The sequence below is a fragment of the Malaclemys terrapin genome, chromosome 4, assembly GCF_027887155.1.
Source record: "Malaclemys terrapin pileata isolate rMalTer1 chromosome 4, rMalTer1.hap1, whole genome shotgun sequence".
NCBI lineage: Eukaryota > Metazoa > Chordata > Testudines > Emydidae > Malaclemys > Malaclemys terrapin.
The window spans coordinates 54,698,706-54,726,060 of record NC_071508.1 but is presented as its reverse complement, the minus strand read 5'-3'; the positions used below and the strand labels follow the sequence as shown (position 1 = coordinate 54,726,060).

The following is a 27,355-nucleotide window of genomic DNA, read 5'->3' as shown; positions in this document are numbered from 1 at the left end:
CTGCAGCAGTTTGCTCACATTTGAAAATGAATTTCAATTCAAATCTGCCAGCAATTTTTGGTGTTTGGCATTCCACAAATATTCAAGTGGTCAAGCTTTACTAACACAAATACTTACAAAAAGGGAATCTAAGCTCCAATTACTCAAATATCTGCTGAAAGCTACATTTAGATGGGATCTGATTGTATCATGTCCGCCCTCACCATCCTCCTTCAAATCAAATTACTTCCCATCCCAGTGCCCTTAAAGTTGCGAGCGCCTGTGTGTGCTCTCAGAGCTCTGCCTAACACCCCAGATGGGTCTGAGTACTTCTCCCTCTGTAGCTGATAGGAGCAAAGCCCTCGGGACATGCTAGTGAGGTTTTGAAAAAAGCAGGCAACAGATGGACAATAAATGGATTCTTGGGCTCGCAGGACGTCAGTGTTGCTACAGGCAGGGAGGTAGCAAAAGAAAATAAATACAGGCAAACAGTAGAGAAAAGATATTTATCTTTGCTTCTTTAAGCTTTGTACTGGAGACAAACTCATGTGGACATCTTGCAGGGGTGACCTATCCAGGCTTGGGAGAAGAACCCCCCACACACCTTTTTTCTGAACCTTTGGAGGCAAGAAAGAAAGAAAACCTTTGGGCGTGTTAATGTCCCTTTGTTACTTTTCCAGTTTTATAAACTGATCATTCGCCCCTGTTATAATTGCTCATATCTTAAAGTATCAGCTGCACAGATTGTTTTCATGTCATGCTGCATGAATCTGATCCACAGTCCACTGAAGTCAATGGTAGTCTTTCCGTTTATTTCAATTGACTTAGGATGAGGCCTGTGTCCTCTGCTCCTCCCTTAGATCTAAGGGCTTGTCTACACAGTGTGTTAATGTGCTCCAGTTGTAAATTCTAGGGTGCGCCAGCGTGTGGAGCACTAACTGGCCATGTGAATCCTGCTGGTGTGCACTAGAACCATACTTTAGATGGTTTCTAGATGGTCACCTGACAGGTGGCTCTGACCTTCCAAAAGAACACTGTGTTTCAATGTCTGTTCTCCCTACCTCTGTCTCAAAGCACACCCTCCTGCCACCCAGATAGTAGGGGAGAGGAAGCCTATTGCAATATTAATTTACACTGTATCACATGTATGTTGTAATCCTATGAAATCTTTTCTCTGCACTGGACACATCACAAGTGCAAAACAGGCATATTTGTAGACTGGGGCTAGGCACCCAACCAATGGGATAGTTCTGGGCAGTTCTGGAAGTAAACCTTTAGCACCCCTCACTGTATTTTGAATATATGGAAGGATTTTACGTTCCAGAAAAATCCAGGGAAAGACTCATTTTGACCTTTTAATTACAGGCACAGAAAGACACTTAATTACAGGCAGGAACATGCGCACACACACACACACACACATGCGCACACACACACACACACATACACACACACGTCACAAGACCCAGACAGGAACATTGCTGAGGAGCATAAATATGCAAATATTTGGGAGGGAAAATCCCACCGAAAGATTTATGGGGCAATTGTGACTCACTATGCACTCCTCCAAACAAATACTGTAGAGTGGTGTGCTTTCTTCAGCCCCAGGATTTGCCTGCACTTGGTGCTGGGGGTGTGATTCTCAGCTTGTATAGATGTGCTTGCACTAGCTCTCATTGACTTAGCATGCTAAAAATAGTCCTGTAGCCGAAGTAGCACGGTAACGGCTCACGGTGGCACAGGCTAGTTGTGCCAAGTACAAACCCTCCTGAACCCCGTGGATATGTACTAGGCAAGGCTAGCCTATGCCGCTGCACCCTGCTGCATATGCTACCCTGTCTACACTAGTATTTTTAGTGTGTTAACTCAATGAGAGGTAGCATGAGTACGTCTTCCTGAACTGGGAATCACACTTCTGGCTCCAAGTGTAGATATACCTTCAGTGACATATCTGGTTTACATTCAGCCTTCTTACACTTGGAATGTTCAGAAAGTTTTTGTCATGGCTTGGGCTTAAGAACATAGAGTTATGTCCCTGACCATCCTGGCTAATAGCCATTGATTGGCCTATCCTCCATGAACTTATCTAATTCTTTTTTGAACCCAGTTATACTTTTGGCCTTCACAACATCCCCTGGCAATGAGTTCCACAGGTTGACTGATGATTGTTTTAAATCTGCTGCTTATTAATTTAGTTGAGTAACCCCTGGTTCTTGTGTTATGTGAAGGGGTAAATAACACTTACCTATTCCCTTTCTCCATACCATTCATGATTTTATAGACCTGTACCATCTTCTCCCTTAGTCATCTCTTATCTAAGCTGAACACCCCCAGTCGTCTTAATCTCTCCTTCAATGGGAGCTGTTCCATACCCCTAATAATTTTTGTTGCCCTTCTCTGTACCATTTTTGGCACTAATATCTCTTTTTGAGATGGGGCAACCAGAACTGCATGCAGTATTCAAGGTGTGGGTGTACCGTGGATTTATGTAGTAGAATTATAATATTTTTTGTTTTATTATCTATTCTTTTCCTGATGGTTCCTAACATTCTGTTAGCTTTTTTGATGGCCACTGCACACCGAGCAGTTGTTTTCAGAGAACTGTCTACGATAACTCCAAGATCTCTTTCTAGGGTGGTAACAGTTTGGGTGGTCAGACCAGGAGTCAGTCAGGAGCTTAACCAAAAGTCAGAGCTGGCTTTGGAGTCAGAGACCAGAGATAGGTCAGGAAGACAGGAATCCGGTGCGAAGACAGGGTCCAATGTAACAGCCAGCCAGGAATTTACCTAGTTGCATAGACAACTTCTTGTGCCTCCTTCTGGCTTAAATAGTGCAGCTGGATCAATCCATGGGGTTGGGCACTCCTCCAAACAGGACACTCATGGGCAGTGCCTCTGGTGGGACAAGGTTTCCATTAGTCAGCTGACTAATTACTAGCAAGCCGCCAGCTGGTGGTAAGGATGCAAATGTTGCCTATGGATCCTCATGACCTTGATTTTTTTCTTAGGCCTGGTCTACACTGGGAAGGGGGGTGGTGGGGGGGAAGGATTGATCTAAGTTACGCAACTTCAGCTACGTGAATAACGTAGCTGAAGTGGACGTACTTAGATCTACTCACCACGCTGTCCTCGCTGGATCAATCACTGCCCGTCAATCCTGCGGGTAATGTAGACAAGCCCATAGTCTCTTCTGCATGTCTGAATCCATTGGGACAGTAGCCATGATACCAAACTAGAAGACACATACTACAGAAAGCACCATGTTCAGAGGCAATGTGATCACAATCTACAAACACCTACCCAAGGAAAAGACATTACAGACATTTTAATCTAACAGACAAAAATCATAACAACATCCAGGTTGATATTAGAAAAAAATCAAATTGGAAATAAGATACTTTTTTTTTTTTTTTTAACAGTGTGGGTAATTTACCAAGGGGGAGTGGTTAATTCATCATTACCTGAAATCTGTCAGTTGAGACTGGTTGTCTTTCTAACAATTATTCTCTAGTTCGGCCATAAATTACTGGGCTTGATAGTGTTCACTTACTTAGTGTTCATTTACAATAATCAGGTTGTATTTTCAGAGTGGATAAGGAGGTAAAAATAAAAAATAACACATGTCAACCTGGCTATTGCAGATAAACAATAGATAAACATATTGTATATGTCCCTCTTCTGTTAGAACAAAGGGAGATGATGTGCAGTGTATTCACACCAGGATCACTGGACAGCTTGGCTGCTGGCCAGTACTGAACATTTCTGTTTACTTTCCCATTCTAATAAAAAATGATGAGGCAAGCATGACAATAGTTAATGTGACCATGGAAAAGCAAATGCATGCCAGAAACCTGCTTTCTAGGGAAAATTTGCTGTGGCTGATCACCAAGCGTAGCTGAACATCATTTTGCACTTTCTCAGCTCAGAGAGCAGATTAAAGGAGACAGACTCAGAACACAAATAAATCCTCTCCTTGTATCTGTCAGGCTTGATCTGATATTAAGCCAGAAGTTGACCATTCTTATTGTCTTGGAGCAAACTGTTCTTTCTTTCCTTCTTTCTTTCTTCCTTCTTTCCTTTCTTCTTCCTTTCATCTCAACTGCATTGAGGAGGAAGAGATTTAGAAACACCATACCCAGTGTCCACCAGAAGAATGCATAATAATTCAAAGATTCTAAGGCCTGAAGAAACCACTATGATCATGTAGTCTGATCTGCATAGCATAGTAGGGTCACCAATTCTGGTTGGATGTATTCCTGGAGGTTTCGTCACATGACATAAACTTTAATTAAAGATTAATCTTTAATTAAAGTTTAAGATTAATCTTTAATTCCTGGAGATTCTAGGACAATCTTGGAGGGTTGGCAACCCTAAGCATAGGCCATAGGAGAACTTCACCCAGTAATGCCTGCAGTGGAAGAAATTCTCTTTCCTACAAGACACATGGACGGAACGTATTTCATGGCTGGAATGTCCAGTTCTCAATTAAGTAATGAGAGTCTTTCCATTGACTACAATGGAAGCTGGATAAGACCCCATATTGACAACTTGCTTAGAGCCCAAGGCTTACTGTTATTTTACATAAAATAGAGAAGTTTGCAGCTTCCTTCATTTCAGTATGGAGATGCATCCCCTAGAGTCTTCCCAGGTCTCTGTTACCTGTCCCACAGCCTCTCTAGTATAGTTTGCGAAAGATTTTTGATGTTACGATTCTCTTTGCTTTGTGGAGTAGCAGTGAGTACAAATACATATACCAAACTGGTTTAAAGTAGTCTCAGAACCATCTGATAATTACTTTCATATTATATGTAATTCTTTTCCCTTTATAACTCACTAGCATCCCCATTCACTCTCTCCTACTTACCCCAGATGGTTCCTTTCTTCTCACTTTGTGCTGTAAATATAGCTGCATTCCTTATTTGATGAGGTGTGTATAAGGACATCACTGCTTTTTGCTGTAATGTGTCAAATGCATAGTTCCCTGTATGTGCAGCTCAATCCTGCAAAGTGCTGGGGTTGAGGGTTTTCAGCACTTTGTGACATCAACCCTTAAGTGAGCTAATAGAGCAGACATGCCAAACCTGCAAAAAAAAAAAAAAAAATGCAGAAATTGTGCTTGTTTTCGACTTAATTGGCTCGTGAGTTGCTTGTTGGCTACTTTTTCGCTTGTAGCTTGTGCCCCCCCCCTCCTTTTTTTTTTTTTTAAATCAGCTCCCGGCAAGCAGGGACAAGGTGGGGAGAGAGTTGGGGTGCACAATGGGTCCACCGCAGTCCCAGACTGCACACCCGGGGGATCTAGTCACACAGAGTGTTGGGATTCTTAGGGATTGGCTTGTTTTGGCCTTGTTTTGAAATGGGATTAGCTTGATTTTTAGCTTATTGTGAAAGTCGGGGTGCTTATTTACCACGTGAAAGTTGGCAACTATGTAATAGAGCTGCTCCTTTAGGTTTTGGAGTGAGAAATTGTGCACTTGAATTCCCATGCCTTCTTATGGTGCACTTATACTAGGTACATTTGGATTCTGACCCATCCACACTAGCACTCAGATACTGTGCTGATGGGCAGGGCCAGCTCTACCAGTTTTACCACTCAGACTACTGCCTGAACTGCCAAAGCAAAAAAAAGGAAAAAAAAAAAAAAAAAAAAAAAAAGCCGCCCGGACTGTGCTGTCCCAAGAACAGACAGAATGCCGCCCCTTAGCATGTACCACCCCAGGCACATGCTTCCTCCGCTGGTGCCTGGAGCCGGCACTGCTGATGGGTGCCAATATAAGAACCAAATAGACATTGCAGTTAAATAGACATTTCTCAGAACACGTATGTCAGGTAGAAAGGACTTCAAGAAAAAAATGGGCTGTGTAAATACCTTGTTTGTTTAAGATTCAACAGCAATCAGAGGAAAGCAAGCTGTTATTGACATTTTAATGCACATATGCATTTTGGTGGCATAATTACAAAAAACAAACTACAAAGAGTTTAGTTTGTACTTTTGTTTCTCTTTCCTGCCCTTCCTCCTGTTCCAGTGGATATTTAGTCATGTGGTTTATTGAGACTTTGGCGACAGCTCTACAGTGGGAAAACCTCATTATCTCATTTGTGATTTGTAAAACAAAATTCTTCCCCCCTCTCCCATGAATGGGAAAGAGATAGGAAGTGGGCCTGTTTTCTTTAGATGGTATTCTTTCAGTGGATTGGTTATTAGTGCAGTAATTGTGTGTTGATAAGTTACAGCATTTTTCTAGCTTGCCCACTAACCCCTTGTGACTTTTTGCAAAGATTCCATTTTCATCTTCAGAATGAGAACATTCCTTTTTTCTCCTTTGTTATTGATCCCCAGCTAGAGAAAATAAACCCTTCCGCCAACTTTCCAGTAGTAATTCTGTTAAAAGTATGGTGATCACCAGCTGATCTGACAACATCAGTGTGTGTGTTTCAGAGTGGTAGCCGTGTTAGTCTGTATCAGCAAGAAGAACGAGGAGTACTTGTGGCACCTTAGAGACTAACAAATTGAAAGCCCCAGTATGGAATAGTGGTTTGTAGTTTATAACTCTTTGGGGTTATCGTAACCAAAAGCTCTACTGTTTTTGTTATGGATTTATGCTAGAAAACTGTCCTACAGAAAGAATCTGGATGTCACTGTGGAAGCTGGGGATAACTGTCCACTTAACGTTTTTTTTTAAAAAGGATTCCATCCAACAGAGCATGAGCAGGTAACCGTGTCCAATGGACAATTTAATTGAGCTTTGTGCAAAGTACAGTTGGATGCCAGAGCCTTGAAGAGCCAAATCTCTATTTCTGAAGAACCATTTGTGTGTCTCTCTCTCCAAAGGCATTTATATATCTTTCTTACACATTTTTTTATTACAGAAGCAAGAGATGATGCCTTGGTAAAACCACATTCCCCTTTAATGAAAACTTTTCTCTGTATAATTTTAAATAGTTAAGTACTTTAAAACCACTCAGAGTGAGAGGTTTGCTGAAATTTTCATATCTGTAGCTACCAATTCTTTATTCTGTGTGATGAAACAATAAGTTGTGTCCCCAGCTAGGAATGTGTTTATTGCTGGATGCCTCTAATGCTTACTGTGCCTGGGTGCCTGGAATGGGCCACACTGAGAATGCCACACACAGGGCAGACTGCAAGAAATAGGGCAGACAAATCCCTAAAGCTGGTGGTTTATTCTATAATTAGATTCACCAAGCCAGTAACAAGAGCTTCTATAATACCATACTGGTTAACCGGACGCTAAACACAGTCCCTTTAGGCATTCCAGCCCTTGGTTCCCATCTGGACAACCAAATCTAATATAGTGAGAGGTTATTGAAAACCCATTTCACCATATGTGAGGTTCTTATTAATCCCAAAGGAACTGACACTTATCCCCAGATCAATATGTATCTCAGATCTTACCCAAATATCACTGTCAGCCAATTCTTAGTAAACTTAACTAAAGATTTATTAATAAAAGAAAATAAGAGAGTTATAAACGGTTACTAGATCATATACACACAAATGTCAGGTTGGTAGCAGTGATGGAATAGACTGCTGGCTTGCAAAAGCCTCTCTGGTAACTTCCAAAAGATTGGAAGGTCTCAGTCCGTAGTTGAAGATATTCCTTTTAGTGGTAAATCTACAGTCCAGAGTTTTTGGAGCAGGAAAGAGGCAAAACTGAGATGTCTCAGGTGCCTTTTATATCCTCCGCCATGTGCATGGAAATTTGCTGTCCCAAACAAAGCCCACAGCCGAGGTGCATGGAAATTTACTGTCCCAAGATGGAGTCCAGGGTCACATGTCCTTACATGTTTTGCTGAATCACAGGAGGTGGCCATTGGCTCCTTGCTGTCTGAGGCATCTGTAGGAAGACCTACTGGGCAAGATGAGATTCTTCAATAGCCCATTGTGAAAGTGGAGTGTCCTTAATGGGCAATCAACACATAATGCAAATCTATCTGGGGGCTGTCACCCAGGAATACAACACAGGTTTAAGATGACACATGCATATAAACAAGAGAATAATACTTTTTTCCATTGATACCTTACATGACATACTTTGAACCAGATTTATGGAAACTGTGTAACAGTCACCTTTCTTATACAAGTTTCAGAGTAACAGCCGTGTTAGTCTGTATCCGCAAAAAGAAGAACAGGAGTACTTGTCTCTAAGGTGCCACAAGTACTCCTGTTCTTCTTTCTTATACACAGCATCACACTTACTTTATCTGAATGCCCGTCTGCCGGTACAAGAGAGAGAAAAATTGATAGATTTTAGGCTCTGGGTGTTTAAGCTTTCAAGTTTTGTTTTTGGCTTTCAATTATCTTCAGGAGGAGGATGTACTATAAAGTCACAATCATTTTTTAAATAGAAATACTGGAATTTTTTTTCTTCAGTATTTGGATCAAAAAAGCGAAAGGAAAGTCTTGTACATAGCTAAAATGAAAAGCGAACTTCTTTCTTTCTGGATGTTGTTCCCTAATGAGCTCTGTGATTACAGAGTACCTGGTGCCTGAACTGCTTAAATTATCTAATAATTCCAGATGTTTTAAAGTAGGAATCTTTGAGAACACATCATACATTTCTATCATCTCCAGCTACCTAGGAGACACCAACCCATTATGACAGACAATGATATGGCTCTGTTATGCACACCTTTGCCAACCTCCTGTTTGGACTACAGCAGTGCAGTATACCTGGGCATGAAGTGATCAACCCTTAGGAAACTCCAACTAGTTCAGCACACTGCATCCCATCTCCTTTGCAACACAAGCTACCCTGAGCACATCAGACCTGTCCTCTGCTCTCTCGGCTGGCTTCCCATTGAAGACTGAATCAAGTTCAAGATCTCAGTCATTGTCTTCAAAATGCTCAATGACCAGGGCCCAGGATATCTAAAATATCACCTAAAGCTCAGGGATGGTAAACAACTCTGCTTCTCAGGCCCAACAAAACTTTCTGCCATAGGAGTGAAGTTCATCTGTGCAGGAGAGACCGCTCAGGGGCCAGACTGAGACTGTGGAATAAAGTCCCACATGAACTATGGACGATCAAAAACCTCACTACCTTCCACTCCAAGTACAAGGTAGACTTCTTAATGTACTCAGATACTACAGATGAGTGTGGGATAAGAACCTAGATGGAATAGAATAGAATTTTGTGAGCTTAAGCTAAATGAATGTGCTGAGAGCAGAGCTTACAAATGATGACATTAGACACTCAATGCTCCACAAAATAATGTGAGGAGACACCAGCAATGGGGATTTCACATACACAGTGACATGGACCATTGAGCGGGTATGTTCCAAATGTGATACTCATTGACACAACGCTCTGGTGAAATACACCATGAATGAAAGTGGGTGAGAAAAGCCAGAAACTGGTTCATGAATGATCTCTTAATCAAACAATTGTTGGTATTCCCTTCAAGACTTCTACAACAATGACTGTTTCACGGAAATCTTTGACAGTATGTGATACCTGGTGTCTGAGCTCTCTATAGACCACCTTTAAGCACTTGTGGTCCAGTGGAAACCATCCCATGAATAAGCTGTGGCACCGCTAATAAGGAGCCATTCCACTGCTGTACTTAGAAAGGTGAGGCTAAATTAGAGAGAACTGTATGATTATTTTAGGATGGCTGCATTTCTCACCATGCATCATAGAAAACTTGATTTTGAAAGTTCTGCCTGCAGAACACCAACCAGATAAATTGTGAGTTGTGACTCATTTCCTTACAAAATGAGCTTTATGTTAGCTTGTTTTCATGGGAAAAATACTTTTTTGAGGGGTAAGTAGTATAGTTATGTTCTTTACATTGTAACCATAGTTAAAACAATTTTGTGCAAGGAATAGCTGATAATTGGGCTGATGTGATGTGGAAAATATGCATTTCCTCCTCAGTTTGTGCCCCACTGCCCAGCCTTATCACCAAGGTCTTGTTTGCGCTCTGTGATATGTCACAAAGCTTGCTTGCAGCGATCATGTCAGTGTTCAAATGAAGGGGGCTACTTGGACTTGAGTCAAACTTTCACTCTTGGCAAGTAATTTGCAATTCAGTCTTAGATTTTGCATAAAGGAGCTGCTGCCTAATGTAAGGCAGATTAGTGTGGAAACAAAGAAATGAGCCTCAGGTTGAAAGGCATGACTAGCAAGTAGTGAGCACCCCAGTGCTGTTGTTTTGTTTGTGAATTTCCCATCCTGGTAATATCAGACTCCTGAGTAATACTCTGTTTCGTCCAACTCATCTTGAGGATGAAGAACTTTCACCAGCTTCTGGCATTTTTTGTAGTTAGTTTACATGTTAACAAAAGCCAAACTAGCATCATACGTCTGATACAGCTGCATAGCTGTTAAACAAAGAGGGGGGAGACCTTTCCTTTTAATTTCAAGGCTATATTTATCCTACTGCATAGATCTACCGTAGCTGTCCTTCCAATAGCTCTGAGAGTGACTAAAGACAAAATGTTGAAAACCGGCTTCTGATTTTGGATGCTCCACTTGAGTGAGTTAGAGCCTCATTTTCAGAAGTGCTGAGCACCAAGAGTCCCAGGCTCTTGTTTTTTTGTTTATTTTGTGTTTTTCTGTGATCACACTTAGATCTCTTGCTGCATGTTTCACATTTGGAACTCATACTTTAGTAAAATATAGTGGACCAAATTCTCTGTGGGCAGAAAATCCCATTGACACCAGCAGAAAATTTGACCCAAAATATGAGCAAACGGATTTGCACACATGCCCTGAAAATACACGCGGATAATCACGTCTTGGTTACAGACTTCAGTCTAAACAGAGAAGCCCTCATCTCACAGCTCTTGTTTTATTAATATTCTTACCTATGTGTTTGCTTTACAAATAAAATTCATAAGAACAGGAGAACTTGTGGCACCTTAGAGACTAACAAATTTATTAGAGCATAAGCTTTCGTGGACTACAGCCCACTTCTTCGGATGCATAGAAGTGGGCTGTAGTCCACAAAAGCTTATGCTCTAATAAATTTGTTAGTCTCTAAGGTGCCACAAGTACTCCTGTTCTTTTTGCGGATACAGACTAACACGGCTGCTACTCTGAAACCAAAAATTCATAAGGTGAAACATCGCTGTGGAATGTTTCTGTGTCCAGAGAATATTTTTGGAACAAAGATCACTTATCCTTCCCCACAACACACACATACACATCCCCCCTTCTCACTTCTCCCAACACCTTCATCGACTTTTCTAGTGAGAGGCAAGTCAAACTTAATAATGGAGGAACCTCTGAAGGTCTGAAGTTCTGCCTCAGGTCAGTCAGGGATACAAAATTCATCCTAACCTTATCTGATTCTAAACTGTTCAAACTTCCATGGATGTGGGCTCGTGGTACCATGATAGAAACTTATGGGGTACTTTGGCATTTGTACTTGGAGAGGCATGGAAAAAACAAACAATGCATTTTATAAAAAGCCATCCAAACTTTCTTGACATGCAAACAATCTTTGGTTCTTATTGTATTCTAAGGGTATGTCTACACTGGAAAAAAACCCAACAACACGGGAGCAAGTCTCGGAGCCCGGGTCAACTGAATTGGGCTCATAGAGCTCAGGCTATGGGGCTAAAAATAGCAGTTCCTTAGATGTTCCTTCTTGGGCCTAGAGCCTGGGCTCTAACCTGGTGTGGGGAGAGGTCTCAAAGTCCAGGCTTCAGCCTGAGTGGGACCGTCCACACTGCTATTTTTTAGTCCCTTGGCATGAGCCCGGCTTATCCAAATCAACTGCCCCAGGCTCTGAAAGTTGCTGCCATGCGTGGTTTGTTACTGTGTAGCTATCCCCTCAGTGGGGCATTCGTCCCTGGCAGGAACACATTACAGGGATAGCTTTACATTAAAACTGGAATTAAGCCTGACAAGGGCAAAAGAAAATAAACTGGAGATTCTAAAAGAAGACCATGACTTCCAGAACTACAGTCTTTGTTCTGCAAACATTGCCATGGCACCTGGCCTTTCAGTAACCCTAAGTCCCCCTGTGCTCTGAGTTGTCCTTGACAGCAGCCAAACTGGAAGCATGACAGCAACAATGGCCGCAGCATCATGTGAGGAGCGCACACACTGCAAAGCCTTACGAACGCAGGGGAAAGCATTATTCTTTGTCTCGGTCGCTGTGGGTAAGGCTAGAGAGCGATGTTCTGTATCCCCCCTATGAGACCGGGGTTTACTCACATCCCCATTCCAACTGCCTTGGACCCTTCTTCAACTCCACATCTATAAGGGGTGGGCCTCGAGTGGAGCTCAGGTGATGCCTTCCTGCTACCGTAGCTCCGCTTCTCATTGATCGTAACAAAAAGATGAAGCAGGCAACTTCCCAGCTTTGGGGAAACCCATAGGCTTAGCTATAGTAACAGGCCCCTCTCTTTACCTCTCCAGAAGCCAGGCCTGAGCACTTCTTTAGAGGGAGTCCTGCCACAGGTGAGTATGAGTCTGGGGGGGAAATCAGAATGGTAAATACTCTGCTGGCAATTTTCAAACAGCCATTTACAGGGATGAGGACTTTAAAACCCATCAGAAACCTCTCTGGGCTGGGCTGTACATTAGCTCAGTTAAGGAGGTAACAGCTTCCAGAAAAGCAAAGCACGTCCTCACAAACAATATTCCGTATCAAACTTCAGTGGCCCAACATGCCCTGATCCAAAGCTGAGCCTAACTTCACTGCCGCTTCTTAAAGGGGCTGTTCCTGTGGTGTATTTCTGTTTCCATTTGGGGGTTGAGTCAGTGAAAAATGAGACGGAGGGGAGAAAAGGGACTTTAAGGCCTCAATTCAGCAAAGCACTTAAGCATGTGAGCAATCCTAACACTGTACTGCAAAGCACTTAAGCACATTGAAGTAAATGAGACTTAAACAGAAGCGTATGTACGTTGCTGAATTAAAACCATGTTTTGCTTGTTCTGAAACTCTTCCTCTCTCTCTTGCTTTCAGTTTTGTGGAAACCAGAAGTGAATTAATTGTAATTCCTGCCATTCCTTTGTAGTCATTAGAAATAGCATTTTTGTTCATGGCTGAACAAATTACCGCGTTAGGAATTAATTTGTATTTTGACCAGACAACAACAAACAAGGTCCAAATTTAAATGTATACTTTGATCAGAATCCTCTTTTTACCTACCTTTTGTATGAAACTTGTCTTTTTATATTGTAAATTCTTCCAGGCTGCAACTATGTTTTTTTTACGTGTTTATACACCACCTTGTATGGTGGGGGTCTAATTTTGAGTGGGGCAACTGGGAGCTTTTAGTATACTTGGTCCACATATCATTAAGAACTTGTATGGCATCAGGCATTAGCAGTAATTGATTCTGAAGCCCCATAATGGTATCGCTTCAGCCCTGTGTAATCTGTAACTTAACTTGCCAGTATTTCTCCTGCTTGCTAAAAATCAGTGTATGTTGATGAAAGAGGTAATGTGAAATGGCATGGGAAATAGTGCGTAGAATATATATGCTCCTTGAAAGTATCCTTTGAAAATGTTACCTTCCTTATAATTTTGCATTTAAGGGAAAATACAATTTACCTGGCAATCTGTATTATAAATTGCTGTATGTTACTCCTCCATTATAAAAAAAACAAGAACAAGGAGTCTTTGTGGCACCTTAGAGACTAAAAATATATTTGGGCATAAGCTTTTATGGGCTAAAACCCACTTCCTCAGTTGCATGGAGTGAAAAATACAGTAAGCAGTATATATATACAGCACATGAAAAGATGGGAGTTGCCTTAGCAAGTGGGGGGTCAGTGCTAATGAGGCCAATCCAATGAAGGTGGAAGTGGCCAATTCTCAACAGTTAACAAGAAGAGGTGAATATCAAGAGAGGGATACAGACTAACAGGGCTACCATTCTGAAACCTGTCCTCCATTATACAAAGCCATATCACCTCTCCGCCTATCCCTGTTCTGACCGCTCCCTGAGAGGTCAGCAGTTCCCTCCGTGACTCACAGACTCCTTGTCCCCATGTCTCCCAACCTCCCAAGTCTCCCCAGCAGATCTGGCTCTTATCTCTTCTGTATTTGAAGCAGGGCCCAATCGGGGGGGGGGGGGGGGGGGGGGGTCACTGAGAGCACAGGAGATAGTCTCTTTGCTCTCAGTTCAAGTACCTGGACTTGGACTCTGACCTGGTATAGCAGGGCATACAGCAGCTCAGACCTTCAATTTCAGAGGAGACCTGCTCAGCTGCTACCTGTAGCCAGGGCTGGCTTTAGGAAGTGCAGGGCCCGATTCAAACAGCGTGACAGGGCCCTGGCAAAGATGACTAAAAAAAACCCCAAAACACGTAAAAAACCACGTGGGGCTTGTACTCACTGGACGGCGTTCCTAGTCTTCGGCGGTGGGTCCTTCACTTGCTCCGGGTCTTCGGCAGCACTGAAGGACCTGCTGCCGAAATGCTGCCGAAGACCCAGAGCGAGTAAAGGACCCACTGCCGAAGTGCCGCCGAAGAGGAGCGCTGCCGGGTGAGTAAAAATTAAAAAGGAGCCTCTAGCCAGGGAAGGGATTCTCGGCCACTTGCTCCCACCCCAGCGGCCCTGCCACTGGGCGCGGGGCCCGATTCAGGGGAATTGGTGGAATTGGCCTAAAGCCGGCCCTGCCTGTAGCACAGCCAGTACAGATGGAATCATCAGGGCATTTAGCTGCTAAAATTGAAGAAGTCTCTACTGAGCATGGGCAAATTTGAGATTTTTCAAAGATTTATAATTTAACCAGATTTTGGTAGATTTTCACAAGGAAAGCAAATAACACAGCCCTGACACACAGGCTCCCCCTGCTCCCCCTCTCCCCCCCCCCACTAAATTTCAAATGTGTGCTCCAAAGCATGGGGAAAGTTTTCCAGCATTTTTTAATGTGGCAAAATAATGTATTTTTCCTTAATCTCATTCTAGGAAAAAGTTGACACGTTTTGACCAAAATTTCAATATATAAATAAAAATAAAAATATTTTAGAAAAAGGCAAAAACCCAGCATGGAGAATTTCAGCCCAGATGGTTAAACTTGGCAAAGTTATAGCACAGTATTGCCAACTTCAAGAGATCAAAAATGATGAGTCTCGGACCCCCCAAAATCATGACTTTTTTTTAAAAGATGATATTGTGTTTTTTAGGTCAGTCTCTTGATTTTTGAAAACCCCGCTGCCCAGTCCCAGGGTGTGTGCATGTGACAATTAGTGCTGCCCACTCCCACATGTACCGGATAAGGTGATTTTTGGGCCTTGCTTCAGGAGCTCTCACCCCTACATCTGCCGGTCTCCTGCCCAGCAATTAATCCTGTCCCCCAGGTGCCAGTCAGTTCTGTCCTCATCCACCCCCCTCTCAGTTCAGCCCCCCTCCCAGTTCAGTCCACCCTCTGCCTCATCAACCCACACTGCCCTCAGTTCACCTTCCCAGTACCACCCCATCTGCTCAGAACCCACCATCAATACAGCCCCATCAGCCCTTACCCTCCTCACTTCAGCCTCACTTTCAGCCCCAGCCTCACATCTGCTCCTTTGGGTTCTTCACTCTCCCCAGGCATGGGGGGCTGTAGTGAGGTCCCCTCTCCCACTTCCCCACCAGGGTGCAGCTGGAGCCCTGGCCATGCCCAATTTGTAAGTAAAATCTTCCCCCCACTTGTAGGGTGACCAGACAGCAAATGTGAAAAATTGGGACAGGGGGTGGGGGGTAATAGGAGTCTATGTAAGGACTGTCCCTATAAAAATCGGGACATCTGGTCACCTTACCCACTTGTTAACTTGATAGCTTTGTTTGTCTGATATGTAAATGAATTCTCAAAGGTCATGGTGGTTGTAAGTTTCCCTTCAATATTTAATTGCCTGCATAAGCTATTTAATACCTCTTATACTCCGGTGTTAGGAATGTTATCCTTTAAACATCCCTCGGCTTCTGAGTTTCCTGTAAACATCATGCAATCATCTTCTCTTGCTTTTCCTCCCTAATCTCTGCATCTGATGTTGTGACTTTGAATGTAACTGTTGTTCCTGAATGCATGCATTAGCACATTCCGTAACTTCAGGCCTTTTCTCACGGCCACAGTTATTCAATCAGCTTGCTCAATTTCCATGTTCTTTCTCTGTAGCAACAATGACTCACTATTTTATTTTGATATTTTCATGGGGATTCATCTTGTAAAAAATCTGCAAAGCATGTAATTTCTCTGGTTTGAGTCAAAAAGAAAAGGTTCCAGATTTCTCCCTTTGGCTACCCCATAGCAATAGAATGAGAAGGTATCTATAATACTTTTGCACGGGTAAAAGTAGCCCATCATAATAAGAGTGATGACTTTATCTTGGCCAAAATGCAACTCAGTGGGTTGGCCCTAGTGGTAGTGTTCTGTTATGTGAAAGATCCAGGTCTGAATTCCTGTTTCTCCTTTCCTGGCCCATTGAGCTGTTAGCCCTGCAGTATCTGGGCTAAAGGGGAGTGCACCATCATACAGCAACAGTCCCCCTAGTCAAGCAAGGGGGAATATTCATGATTTCCAAAGGGATAATGGTTGCAGTGCAGTGTCTCAAGGCAATAGGGAGGCATAATGCAGGTGATCAGTGTTCACACAAGGTGAAGGAAAGAAAGTGATGGCACTATCTGCTACTATCCACCAGTGCTTCAAATCATTCAAAGGTCTTTCAGATTCCCTCCTTAAAATGCCTCTGCCATGGTGCCAGCAATACCTGACAATGGCTAGGCAGCTGGTTTGTGCTGAGACTGCTGCTTGTTATGCTAATATTTTTTTCACTGATAGCTTGTCCGCCTTGCCGTTTCTTTGTTGTGTCCACATGGTGTCTCTCATCATATTCTAAGATTGTAAGCTCTTTGGGGCAAAGACTCTTTTTTATTACAGTGGTGTACTGAGCCTGGCCCTTTCTGATGGACCGCAACCTTGTCGTGGTGGAGAGGCTTGTGTGGGCTAAAGACCCTCAGAGCTATCTCATCCGGAGCTTTCATACTCCTGGTAGGGTCCCCCTTGGCAAGCAGGTCTGAGGCGAGACTCCTGACTAACCACAGTCCAAACGTCAAAAGACCCCAACGGTGGATCGGGCGCATATAGAGGACCTTCTAGTACTCTGCGGCTGTGAAGGCGGATGAGGGCTGCAGCAGGAGGGAGGCCCCTGGTTGTCTTGGATCTCCTTGCCACTGGATCAGGGTTTTCCTCCTGTCAATTTTTGTGTGGTTACCACCTGTGCACCGGTTTCCCCACGTTAAAAGATTTCACACGCAGGTGGTGACGGATGAGTGGCAGGGAAGACCGGAGCAGTGATCTCTGGGAGTCTTTAGTCACAAATCTGCACACAGGCAGCAGCCATGTGAGGGTCATTTTGTGCTTGGTTGAGCCAGAAGTGCATTTTGGCAGCAGTGGCTGTGACTGAGCAAGCCTTTTCAGGATCCCCTCTGCTCACCCCAAATGGGAAGGGGGCTAGAAAAGGTGCCCAAAATATAGGCTGTCTCATACTCTTCTGACTGGATGGTTGTATCCAGTGAGAACTCCTCCGTGGCCAAAACAAGAGATATAAGACAATGAATTTCGCCACCTGGAATGTCTGTACCCTTATGAACTCTCAGTGCCGTGAATGCCCAGAAAGAATTGCCATAATTGCCAGTGAACTGGCAAAACTCAGCGTTGACATTGTAGCTCTTAGTGAGACCCGCCAGGCCAATTAAAAGAGGATGGAGGTGGCTACATCTTCTTTTGGAAAGGAAAGCCACCTGAAGAGAGATGCATTCACAGGATTGGCTTTGCCATCAAAAATAAGATCGCCAGTCAGCTTTGGGAGCTTCCCGTGGGGATCAATGAGCATCTCATGACTCTTTGGTTCAAGCTTAGCAACAACCAATATGCCACAGTCATCAGCACATATGACCAAACACTCAATGATGAGGAAGACAATAAGGAGCAGTTTTATAGAACTCTTGAGGCAGTCCTCACAGCCACACCTAAGGCCGACAAACTCATCCTCCTGGGAGATTTTAATGCCAGAGTCGGACAGAATTCCCAACTCTGGAGAGGCACAATAGGCAAAGAAGGGGTGGGAAATGTAAATCCCAATGGTATTCTCCTCCTCAGCAAATGTGCGGAGCATTATCTGCTCACCACAAATATCATCTTTAGGCAGACTAACAAATTTAAGACCACTTGGAACATCCTCGGTCCAAACACTGGCACCTCCTCGACTATGTTATAGTCAGAGCCTGAGACTATACCAACGTCCGTGTAACACAAGCTATGAGAGATACTGATCACTGTTGGACAGACCATCGATTAGTAAGATCAGTCATGTACCTGCAGCTCGTTCCACCACACCACAAACACCCAAAGACTAAGCGAAAGCAGTACAATGTCAAAGCACTTCAAGACCAAACCAGCTGCAAGATGTTCCAGCAACATCTGGCTGAGAAACTCTATAACCTGCCTGACAACATCATTGACATTCAAGAACACTGGGATCAACTTAAAAACACCATTCACAGTGCATGTGCTGAAACCATAGGATGTTCCACTCATCGGCACCAAGATTGATTTGACGAAAACAACGAGGAAATCCTAGCATTAATTCAACAGAAAAGAAATGCATTTTGTAACTGGCAAAATGATTCCTCTAACAAACAAAAACATTAGGCCTATCATCTGCTTAAAGCCAAAGTCCAAAGGAGGTTATGTGACATCAAAAATAAGCGGTAGCAAAAGAAGGCCTCAGATCCAGTGACTACTTCTGAAAACATGGGCCTAAATTACCTTTATGCAGGTGAGGGGACCGTTCTCTTTTTTCCCTCCCATGGCTTGGAACTAGTCCAAGAGTGAGGATGGCATTGCAGTATTTAGATAAGAACAAAGCTATGGGGTACACCAGCAATTTTGCAACAGAAGTGATCAATGATTCCCCTTTCCCCATGTTGTGTTTCCGTCCTTCTCATCCCTAATGGCACAACAGCAGGAGCCATCAAAGAAAAGTGCTATTGTGGGCTGAGGTTAGACTTATGGGTGTGGAATACCTACCTAATTCAAATACTGGAAGGGATAGAACTTCAGAACTCCAACAGAAATCCAGAGCAAACTCTCCCAAGAGGAAGAGGGAGGATGTGGGGAAGGAAGGTAACTCGGTCATGGAGCAATTGTAGGTTGGAGTGTGTATGTATTAAAAAAACAGATGAAAGAGTTCAGTAAATGTTGAGACAATGTCATAATTAAATCAGCAGGGAGAAATGAGCAACATGAAAAAGTTGTGGAAAAGTAAACACGGGCAATGGAAATACGTATCTGTGAATTTACATTTTGGCTACATTTCTCCATCTAAGGAAACAGAGAACCAGATTTTGATAATTGGTGCCAGTTGAGCACATGGTCTGGAGCATCTGCATAATATGCACCTGGCATCAACCCATTGGGATAATGTAGCACTGGTAGGATTTTGGCTCCCCATGCAAATAATTCCTCTCACTGAACAATCTCTCCCTGTGTTATGAGAATCATTATACACTAGGAGAGTTGTGGAGTGGGGGAAGAGGGGATAACCTCGTCTTCCTCCGCTTTCACTGCAAATGCCAACACAGATAATGAAACAGCAGGTTACAGAGTTCAGAGGAATCTGCAAATGATTTGCCTGACTAGGAGGACAGTCTTAGTTCTAGGAGAATGTCTTTAGGGAGGGACCTTTGGGAAATTATGAGCTACATGTGGCAATGGTAAATAGGGATGAGACAGGTCATCGTAAGATGCCCCAAACAATTCCAAAAGGTTTTACAACCTCCACTTCCTTAATAGTGGTGTGACGGGTTGGATCACAGAAACCCCCTTGGGACTGTCACTTGATGTGCTGAGACTACCTCTGAGCCTGTTTTCTCTGCCAGTTCGGGCCTCCAGAACCCTGCCTTGTTGAGCCAGACATGCCAGTCTGCTCCAACACAGACCCAGGGTCTGAACCACATGCCCCAAAGCTGCAGACTTAACTGAAAACAGCTTAAGAAGTGCTCCTGTCTCTAGCATCTAGACACCCAGCTCCCAATGGGATCCAAACCCCATATGAATTTGTTTTACTCTGTATAAAGCTTATACAGGGTAAACTCATAAATTGTCCGCCCTCTATAACCCTGATAGAGAGATATGCACCGCTGTTTGCTGCCCCAGGTACTAATGACTTACTCTGGGTTCAATAATAAACAAAAGTGATTTTATTAAGTATAAAAAGTAGGATTTAAGTGGTTCCAAGTAATAACAGGCAGAATAAAGTAAGTTACCAAGCAAAATGAAACAAAACACGCAAGTCTGAGCCTAATACATTAAGAAACTGCATGCAGGTAAATCTCACCCTTAGAGATGTTCCAATAAGCTTCTTTCACAGACTGGACTCCTTCCTAGTCTGGGTCCAGCAATCACTCACACCCCTGTAGTTACTGTCCTTTGTTCCAGTTTCTTTGAGGTATCTCTTGGGGGGTGGAGAAGCCATCTCTTAAGCCAGCTGAAAACAAAATGGAGGCGTTTCCACGGCCTTTTATATTCTCTCTTTTGTAGGCAGAAACACCTTTGTTCTCCTGTGCAAAGTCATAGCAACAAGATGGAGTTTGTAGCCACCTGGGCAAGTCACATGTCCATGAATGATTCAGCTTTTTGCAGGCCGATGCCATTGTTTGCATGTTAGTTTGATCGTTCCCAGGAAAGCTCAGATGTGGATTGGCGTCTCCCAAAGTCCATTGTCAGTTAAGTGTTTCTTGATTGGGCACTTACTGAGAATAGTCCTTTCTCAAGAAGCTGACCAAAAACTTCACTGAGGCTACTTAAAATCAAACACATTGAGATACAAATACATAGCCAAAATTTGTAACTTCAAATACAGAAATGATACACATATACAGATAGCATAATCATAACCAGCAAACTACAACCTTTCCATAGACACCCCACTTTACCTCCTCTGTACAAGACCTGGTGCAATCATAAGACCCTGATTGCAACAATGATCTATACGGTCACAGTTCATGTCAATAACGTCACAAGTGGGTTTTTACAAAGAGAAAGAGGGGGTTGTTTCCTACACTGATGGAATATTTCCAGCTAAAGTAGGAGGCATATGCAAAAAGATTTCAGCGTTTCCTGGAGGCAGGAGACTCACAGCACTGAAAAGGTTACTGTCTTTAAATACAAGCATCTAAAACTAGCCTCAGCATTTCCAACTGTCGGTCTGCTTGGGCCTAATTGTAAAGCCTGACCTGATCCTAACTAGACCACAGCCAATCCAAATCTGACCCAAGCCTGAGTGTGTTGGGTTGTTTTCATACCCAACTTGACCCAAACCCAACACTTGTAGTTGGGACCTGTCAACTTCGGTTTGTGTTGCAAGGGACTAGCCACCGTCCCAGACTCCATTTTCTTTATTTTGTTTCCTCCATGGAGACATAGGGACTAATTACCCTTTAGCCCCACTCCTAGTCCTGCAGCCTGATCTCCCACCCTGGCTTGCCTTTTGCTCCCTACCCTAGTCCAGCACTGTACACCTGAAGGGCAGCTGCTTTCCTTCACCCTCCTGGGCAATTCCCTCTGAACCTATGTCAGTGCTGTCTGCTCACCCTTGGGGCTCAGCCTGGTGGGGACTTCCCACAACCCATGCCTGTGATTCATCTGTGGATGTCCCCTGTGGATGTCAGTGTGGCAGCGGCTGCTTGCCTTGGTCCTGCTGGCTGACACTTCCTTGTTGCACTGTGTGTGCTGTGGAGTGAGAGGCTCTGCCAACATGCACACTGCTGTGAGTGGTGGCCGCTGGCAGGATTGAGGTAGGCTGCTGCTGCCAGGCCGACCTCCTCGGCAGAAAGAGGTGATCAGCGACCCAATCTGAGCCTGAGAATGTCAGGTTGTTTTGAGACATGACCTAAACCCAACACTTGTAGTCCAGTCCCATTGGATTCAGATTGGGTTCAAGGCTCCAACACTATATGATGTGTTTATCTCCCAAGCACTGTTTAGTGGTGAGTAATGTGTGTTTCTGGGAATACAGTACTTGCCCTGAGATAAAGTACTGGATTTTAGCAATTGACAAATAATCTACATGGTGTCATTTTTCATGGCCTGTATTTTGAGATTAGATATTTTAGTGTACCTGCACTGATGATAGCAGACATCCTAATATCCTGTCTGGGTACTAGATACTCTTGTTTTCATTGACTCCAGTCCATTAAATATGTGGATTATTTCTCAATAGCTAAAAACTAGTACGGTATATTATCTTAGTGCAAGTACTGTATTCCCAGAAACACACATTATTCACCATTAAACAGTGCATGGGAGATAGATTGTATAATGTCAGAAATGTTGATGATAGTTCTGTCTATATTAAAGAAACCATAATCCTTTCAGTACTGCAAGCCTCCTGTCCTAGTTTATATCAGTCTTTGCTGACAACTTTCCTGGCCAAAAAAAAGTCTGTATATAAAACAATAGGAAAATGATTTGAGTAGATAAATTACCCCAGAGAAATTGGCTTTGGTTTAGAAAAGTGACCATTGGTCTCCACTTACAGCACAGTAAAAGAAAATGTATTTGAAACAATTTTTGATGGTACCTTACACTAACCATAGTAGAAAATATGTATAGATTGAGTGGGGATGATGATTGGAGAAACTGAGTTGAAAACAGGGATTTTTATTCATCTATGACGGACATGTCCCATTATTGAAGAGGAAGAGCAGGAGAATCAACTAACAGGAAGACATAAGAAAGTGTAAATTAAAGCACACTAAAGGAGAGTGGTGTCTCCAATACATCCATCACCTCTGAATTTTACCTCAGATATGTAATCACTTCATTTGCAGTCAAAAATGTCATGTAGGCCCCCTTCAGAAATGTGATCGTTTATGCCTATTATATGACCAGCGCAAAAAATGTAGCAACAAGGTCTCAATTCAGTGTGTGTGTGTGTATATATGTGTGTGTATGTATGTGTATATATATATATATATATATATATATATATATATATATATATATATATATATATATATATATATACATATATATATATGAATCCCAATGAAAGTGGGGCTATATCTCTGCCTAGGTACAGGATTCTGGAGGCCTAAATTTAATGTCACGTGTTTTGGGGTACTTTACTTGAGATATTTTAAAGGGGCCTAATTTTCAAATGATGGGTGCTGAACACTTCTGAAAACATTTGCATACGCTGGCTTAAAATAGAAACACTGACACTTGCAATGACAGTGCTGCAAGCTGCACCACATTAGCATACTACAGCTTAAAGAAGTCTGCACTGTTGGGTGCAATCACTGTCATGTCCACGTAACAACCTCCCACTACATGGTACTAACTAGCTCCAGGTGAAAGTTCTGAAAGAAAAATCCAGCACAATGTTTCGAAGGCGAAAGCCTCCCAAGGCGTGGGAATAGCACACGAGAGAGGATGTTGGTGCTGATTTACGTCACAGCCCTGCATGCAAGAGGAAAAGTTACAAAAGGGCATTCTATAGAAAGAAAAGATTATGATGAACCCAATGTTGGAGAAACGTTTGTTTTCCTGCTTCTAGCTTAACGTGGCTCTTTTTTGGTAGTCATTCCTCCATGATGACCCAATCAGTAACAGTTGAAAATACCACGGAGGCATTAAAGGGAGATTGAGAATTGTGCTTGGGAGCCTGCGTCATGCTCCACAGTTTCTTCTCCTGAAACACATCATTGTGCTTGCTATGGCATATGCTGAAGAGCGCAAGATAGGAGTCAAGGGCAGCCCCATCACATGTTGTGGAACAATATTAGAAAAAACAGCATTTGATAAGAAACTTGTAGCAGTCTAGTGAAGGCAAGGTCATAAAAACATACCATAGTTGATATATCTAGAGTAAATATCAAGAAAAAAACTGATTATTTCCAGTAAAAGATGAACACGGCCCTTTGTTGTTTTTTTTTATTTTGTTCATTATTCAGGCAAATTCCAAAGTGTAATTTCTATAGCTAAGCAAACAGATGATATATTCTTCTTAGCGTATGCGCAATGTGCCTCAGGTGGCATGTGACCAGGATTCATCACCGAATATGGTTTGCTGGTTGGATCATTTGCTTCCCTGGCTTGGGCCAGGTACTGACAGGGAGCACGACATGAATGCTGATCCATGTCCCCGGGTGATACATTTTCCCATGTGTGCAGAATCATCTATGTTTTTCTGCTTATAATGCTTGCAAGAATTATCTGAATGGAAGTCTGATGCCACCTACAGTCTAACAGAGGACTTGCAGTGAAGTCAGTTAGGACTCTTTACCCAGAATTCTCAAGTGGTAGTAGCACAACAGTTATTAGTTATTTATAGTTCTTATAGTGGAAGTTTGCACTGAGAAAATTAGCTCAGTCAGACTGAGCTGGGTAAAAAGCTTCACAAATCAGGCCAAAGTCACAGCTCTAAAAACGAGGGTCCTTCTTTCTTTCTCAGTCATAAAAATTAATTTGATTATGATGTTTTATTGTTAGTGTTCAGGAAGCATTTGACTATAAAGTGAAACCCAGATGTGTTCAGTAAGTAAAAGGACAAAGTAAGCAAGGAATTTCCAGTGAAGGAGACCAATACTTAATTCTTATAGGACTTTTCATACATATTCCTCAAAGCACTTTACACAGGAGCGCCAATATTGCTATCCCCCTTTAACAGATGGCGAAAGTGAGGCACAAAAAGGCAAAGAGACTTAGCCAAGGTCACAAAGCAAGTCAATGGCAGAGCCAAAAATAGAATCCAGGTCTCATGATTCCCAGTCTGGTGCCCTCTCCAAGTAAAGTCTGACCTTCCAGCCTCCACTATGAGTGATGTGAAGAACATGGGCACAGTGGGAATTAACAAAGCTACCGCACAGTTTAGTACAGAAGGGTACTGGGACTAGAATAGCAGGGAGGATGCAGATTAGAACTGAGGTGCATTGACACAGCAGTATTAGGAAGCTTATAAAGCCATCCTGTGAGAAGAGAGCACCTGTATTCTCACTGTGCTACTATTTCAGCAGCAGGTAAGCAGGCATTCTGGGCTAAGAACAAGCCTTTTACACCCGATCGGGGATATTGCAGATTATGTATTCCTTATGCCACCCGATCTTAAACCAAACTTTGCACCCTCGATAATCTGTACGTTATTCCCTGATAACCAGAAACTTCTATGCTCAAACTCTGTTCACTTTTTTTTTAACATCATCTTTAATAAAATTTTTAAATGCCCATATTACTCTCTCCTCAGCACCCTCTCAAGCTGTTCTCATGCTGTGGTGGCTCTGCTGTACCCCTTCTCCTGGCAGCACACTTTCATTCCTGTTCTTCCCTCATCCATGATTGACATTGTCTGCTGCCCTACTCCGTTCCTGGTTGGACTGCTGTCCAGCTCTCTGCCCAAGCTGAAAGAGCTGCCTGTAGAAGAGGTAGGAATCAGCCCAGGACTTGGTTGTTAAATGAATCCCAAAATGGTTTGTATGGAGTAAAACTGATGTACACCAGCTGAGTATATAATATAAGCTGGCCTCTGATATAAGTTTTTACTTTTCTAGCCCTTAACTTGCCCCTTTGTTTCTTCTCTTTCTAACTGTCATGTTCAATTGCCTCTTGGAAAAAACTAAAATACTGTAAATAGGTTTTAAGGATTCTAATCTTCCCTCAATGCCCCTGTGTATGGTGATTGACAGTGACAAGTGAACATTAACCTTGCCACAACAAGGTCAATATTGGGATAAGGTCTCATTTTCTTATGTGAAATTACATAGTGAAGTGACATTAGCACAGTTAAAAAACCATTCACTTTAGTGCCAGCCACTCTCACTAATTTTAATGGGAGTTACACTCACAGCCAGACACTGAATAGAGAATAGAACCCCTGTGGCAAAGAAGGTCCTTTCAAGGTCTCATTGGTGCTATATTGCAAATGAAATTAGCTTTATGTTTATACATTCTATCCAAAATACTGCTGCCACAATCCTTCCCCCTCACACAACTCTGATCATCATTTCACTCTCCCCAGAGCCCTTCACAGGTTTCCTCTCCCCTTCCACAGCAAATTTCCTTTACTTGTGGTCACTTCAAGTGCTCTCCATGCAAATGCCCCTTCCTAAATCTGTGCTCTGTTTTCCTCCTACCCTTCCCAAACTGCCCTCCTGCATACCTTTTTAGCATCCTCTCCTCCTCGCACCTTCATTATTAATTATTTACACTTCATCCATGCCACCCCCTAACGCTTGGAACCAGCCCTACTGAACCGAACAACACCTGGTTTCACCAAAACCCCTTGTGAAATACAGTTCTGCACAAATGACCCCCTTCATGGATAATCCACCAACACAACAATGACACCCATACATTTTAAAATTATTTTAAAGCAAACTTTTCTGAAATCTGCCCATCATCTGAGGTATGAAATGTCTGAAGTGTTCTGTCTTACTTAGTGCTGGTATACATTAGTCGGGGGGATCGATACAAGATACGCAACTTCAGCTACGCTAATAGCGTAGTTGAAGTTGAAGTATCTTGAATCAAATTACTTGGGGTCCACACGGCGCGGGATTGACGGCCGCGGCTCCCCCGTCGACTGCGCTACCGCCGCTCGCTCTGGTGGAGTTCCGGAGTTGACGGTGAGTGCGTTTGGGGATCAATATATCGCATCTTAATGAGACGCAATATATCGATCCTGGATAAATCGATTGCTACCCGCCGATACGGCAGGTAGTGAAGACGTACCCTTAGACTCTGACCTTTACAGGGGCAGAGAGTCTGTCTTCCTGTTTTGTATAGAACGCTGCAAATGGTTTGATGCTGCAGACTTACAACAGAAGTTTGATTCTCATTCTAATTTCTGTTCAGGCTAAGTACCATTTAGATTCTCCCTCTATCTGTAAAAAAGCAGACACCATTAGAACGTCTTCAGTCATCAAGATAAATCTTTACTGTATCTTTCTTTTCTTTAGGCTTTGATGGTTAACTTGGGAGCCGATCGATTCATCAGACAGGTACAGTATGGCTTTAAATTAACTAAAATAGGTAGGCTTGGCAGAAAGCAATTTTTATTATTTTATAATTTGGATGTTTATTTTTAAGGATTTTTTTATTTTTATCCATTTACATTTTCAGTTGTGCAAAATTATGAATTTTAAGCATTTTTTCAATTTTTATCAATTTAAATTTTCACAGTTGTGGGAAACTATGCGGGGGGCGATAATAATTATTCAGTGACAGTAGACATTGAGATGCAAAAAGTTAAAGCTCTATAACCATTAAAACACAAATTGTCAACATCATATTGTGACGGGGTGTCACCTGGAACTGGGGTACCACAGAGACCCCCACCCACCAGCCTGGGCTCTCTCTTACACTGTACTGCTGTGACAAGCTGCAAAGCCCTCCAAGCTTCAGCCTGCACTTT

General features: G+C 42.8%; 1 protein-coding gene across 10 annotated transcripts in view; it reads left to right on the top strand.

Moving 5' to 3' along the window:
- Window positions 1–27,355, top strand: part of DENND2B (DENN domain containing 2B) — a 287,171-nt gene that overhangs the window by 248,213 nt on the left and 11,603 nt on the right. For all 10 annotated transcript variants that reach the window (XM_054025169.1, XM_054025165.1, XM_054025170.1 and 7 more), the window contains 2 exons: window positions 25,190–25,367; window positions 26,901–26,942. In XM_054025169.1, coding sequence (XP_053881144.1) covers window positions 25,190–25,367; window positions 26,901–26,942 — 220 coding nt within the window. The remainder of the gene's footprint in view (window positions 1–25,189; window positions 25,368–26,900; window positions 26,943–27,355) is intronic.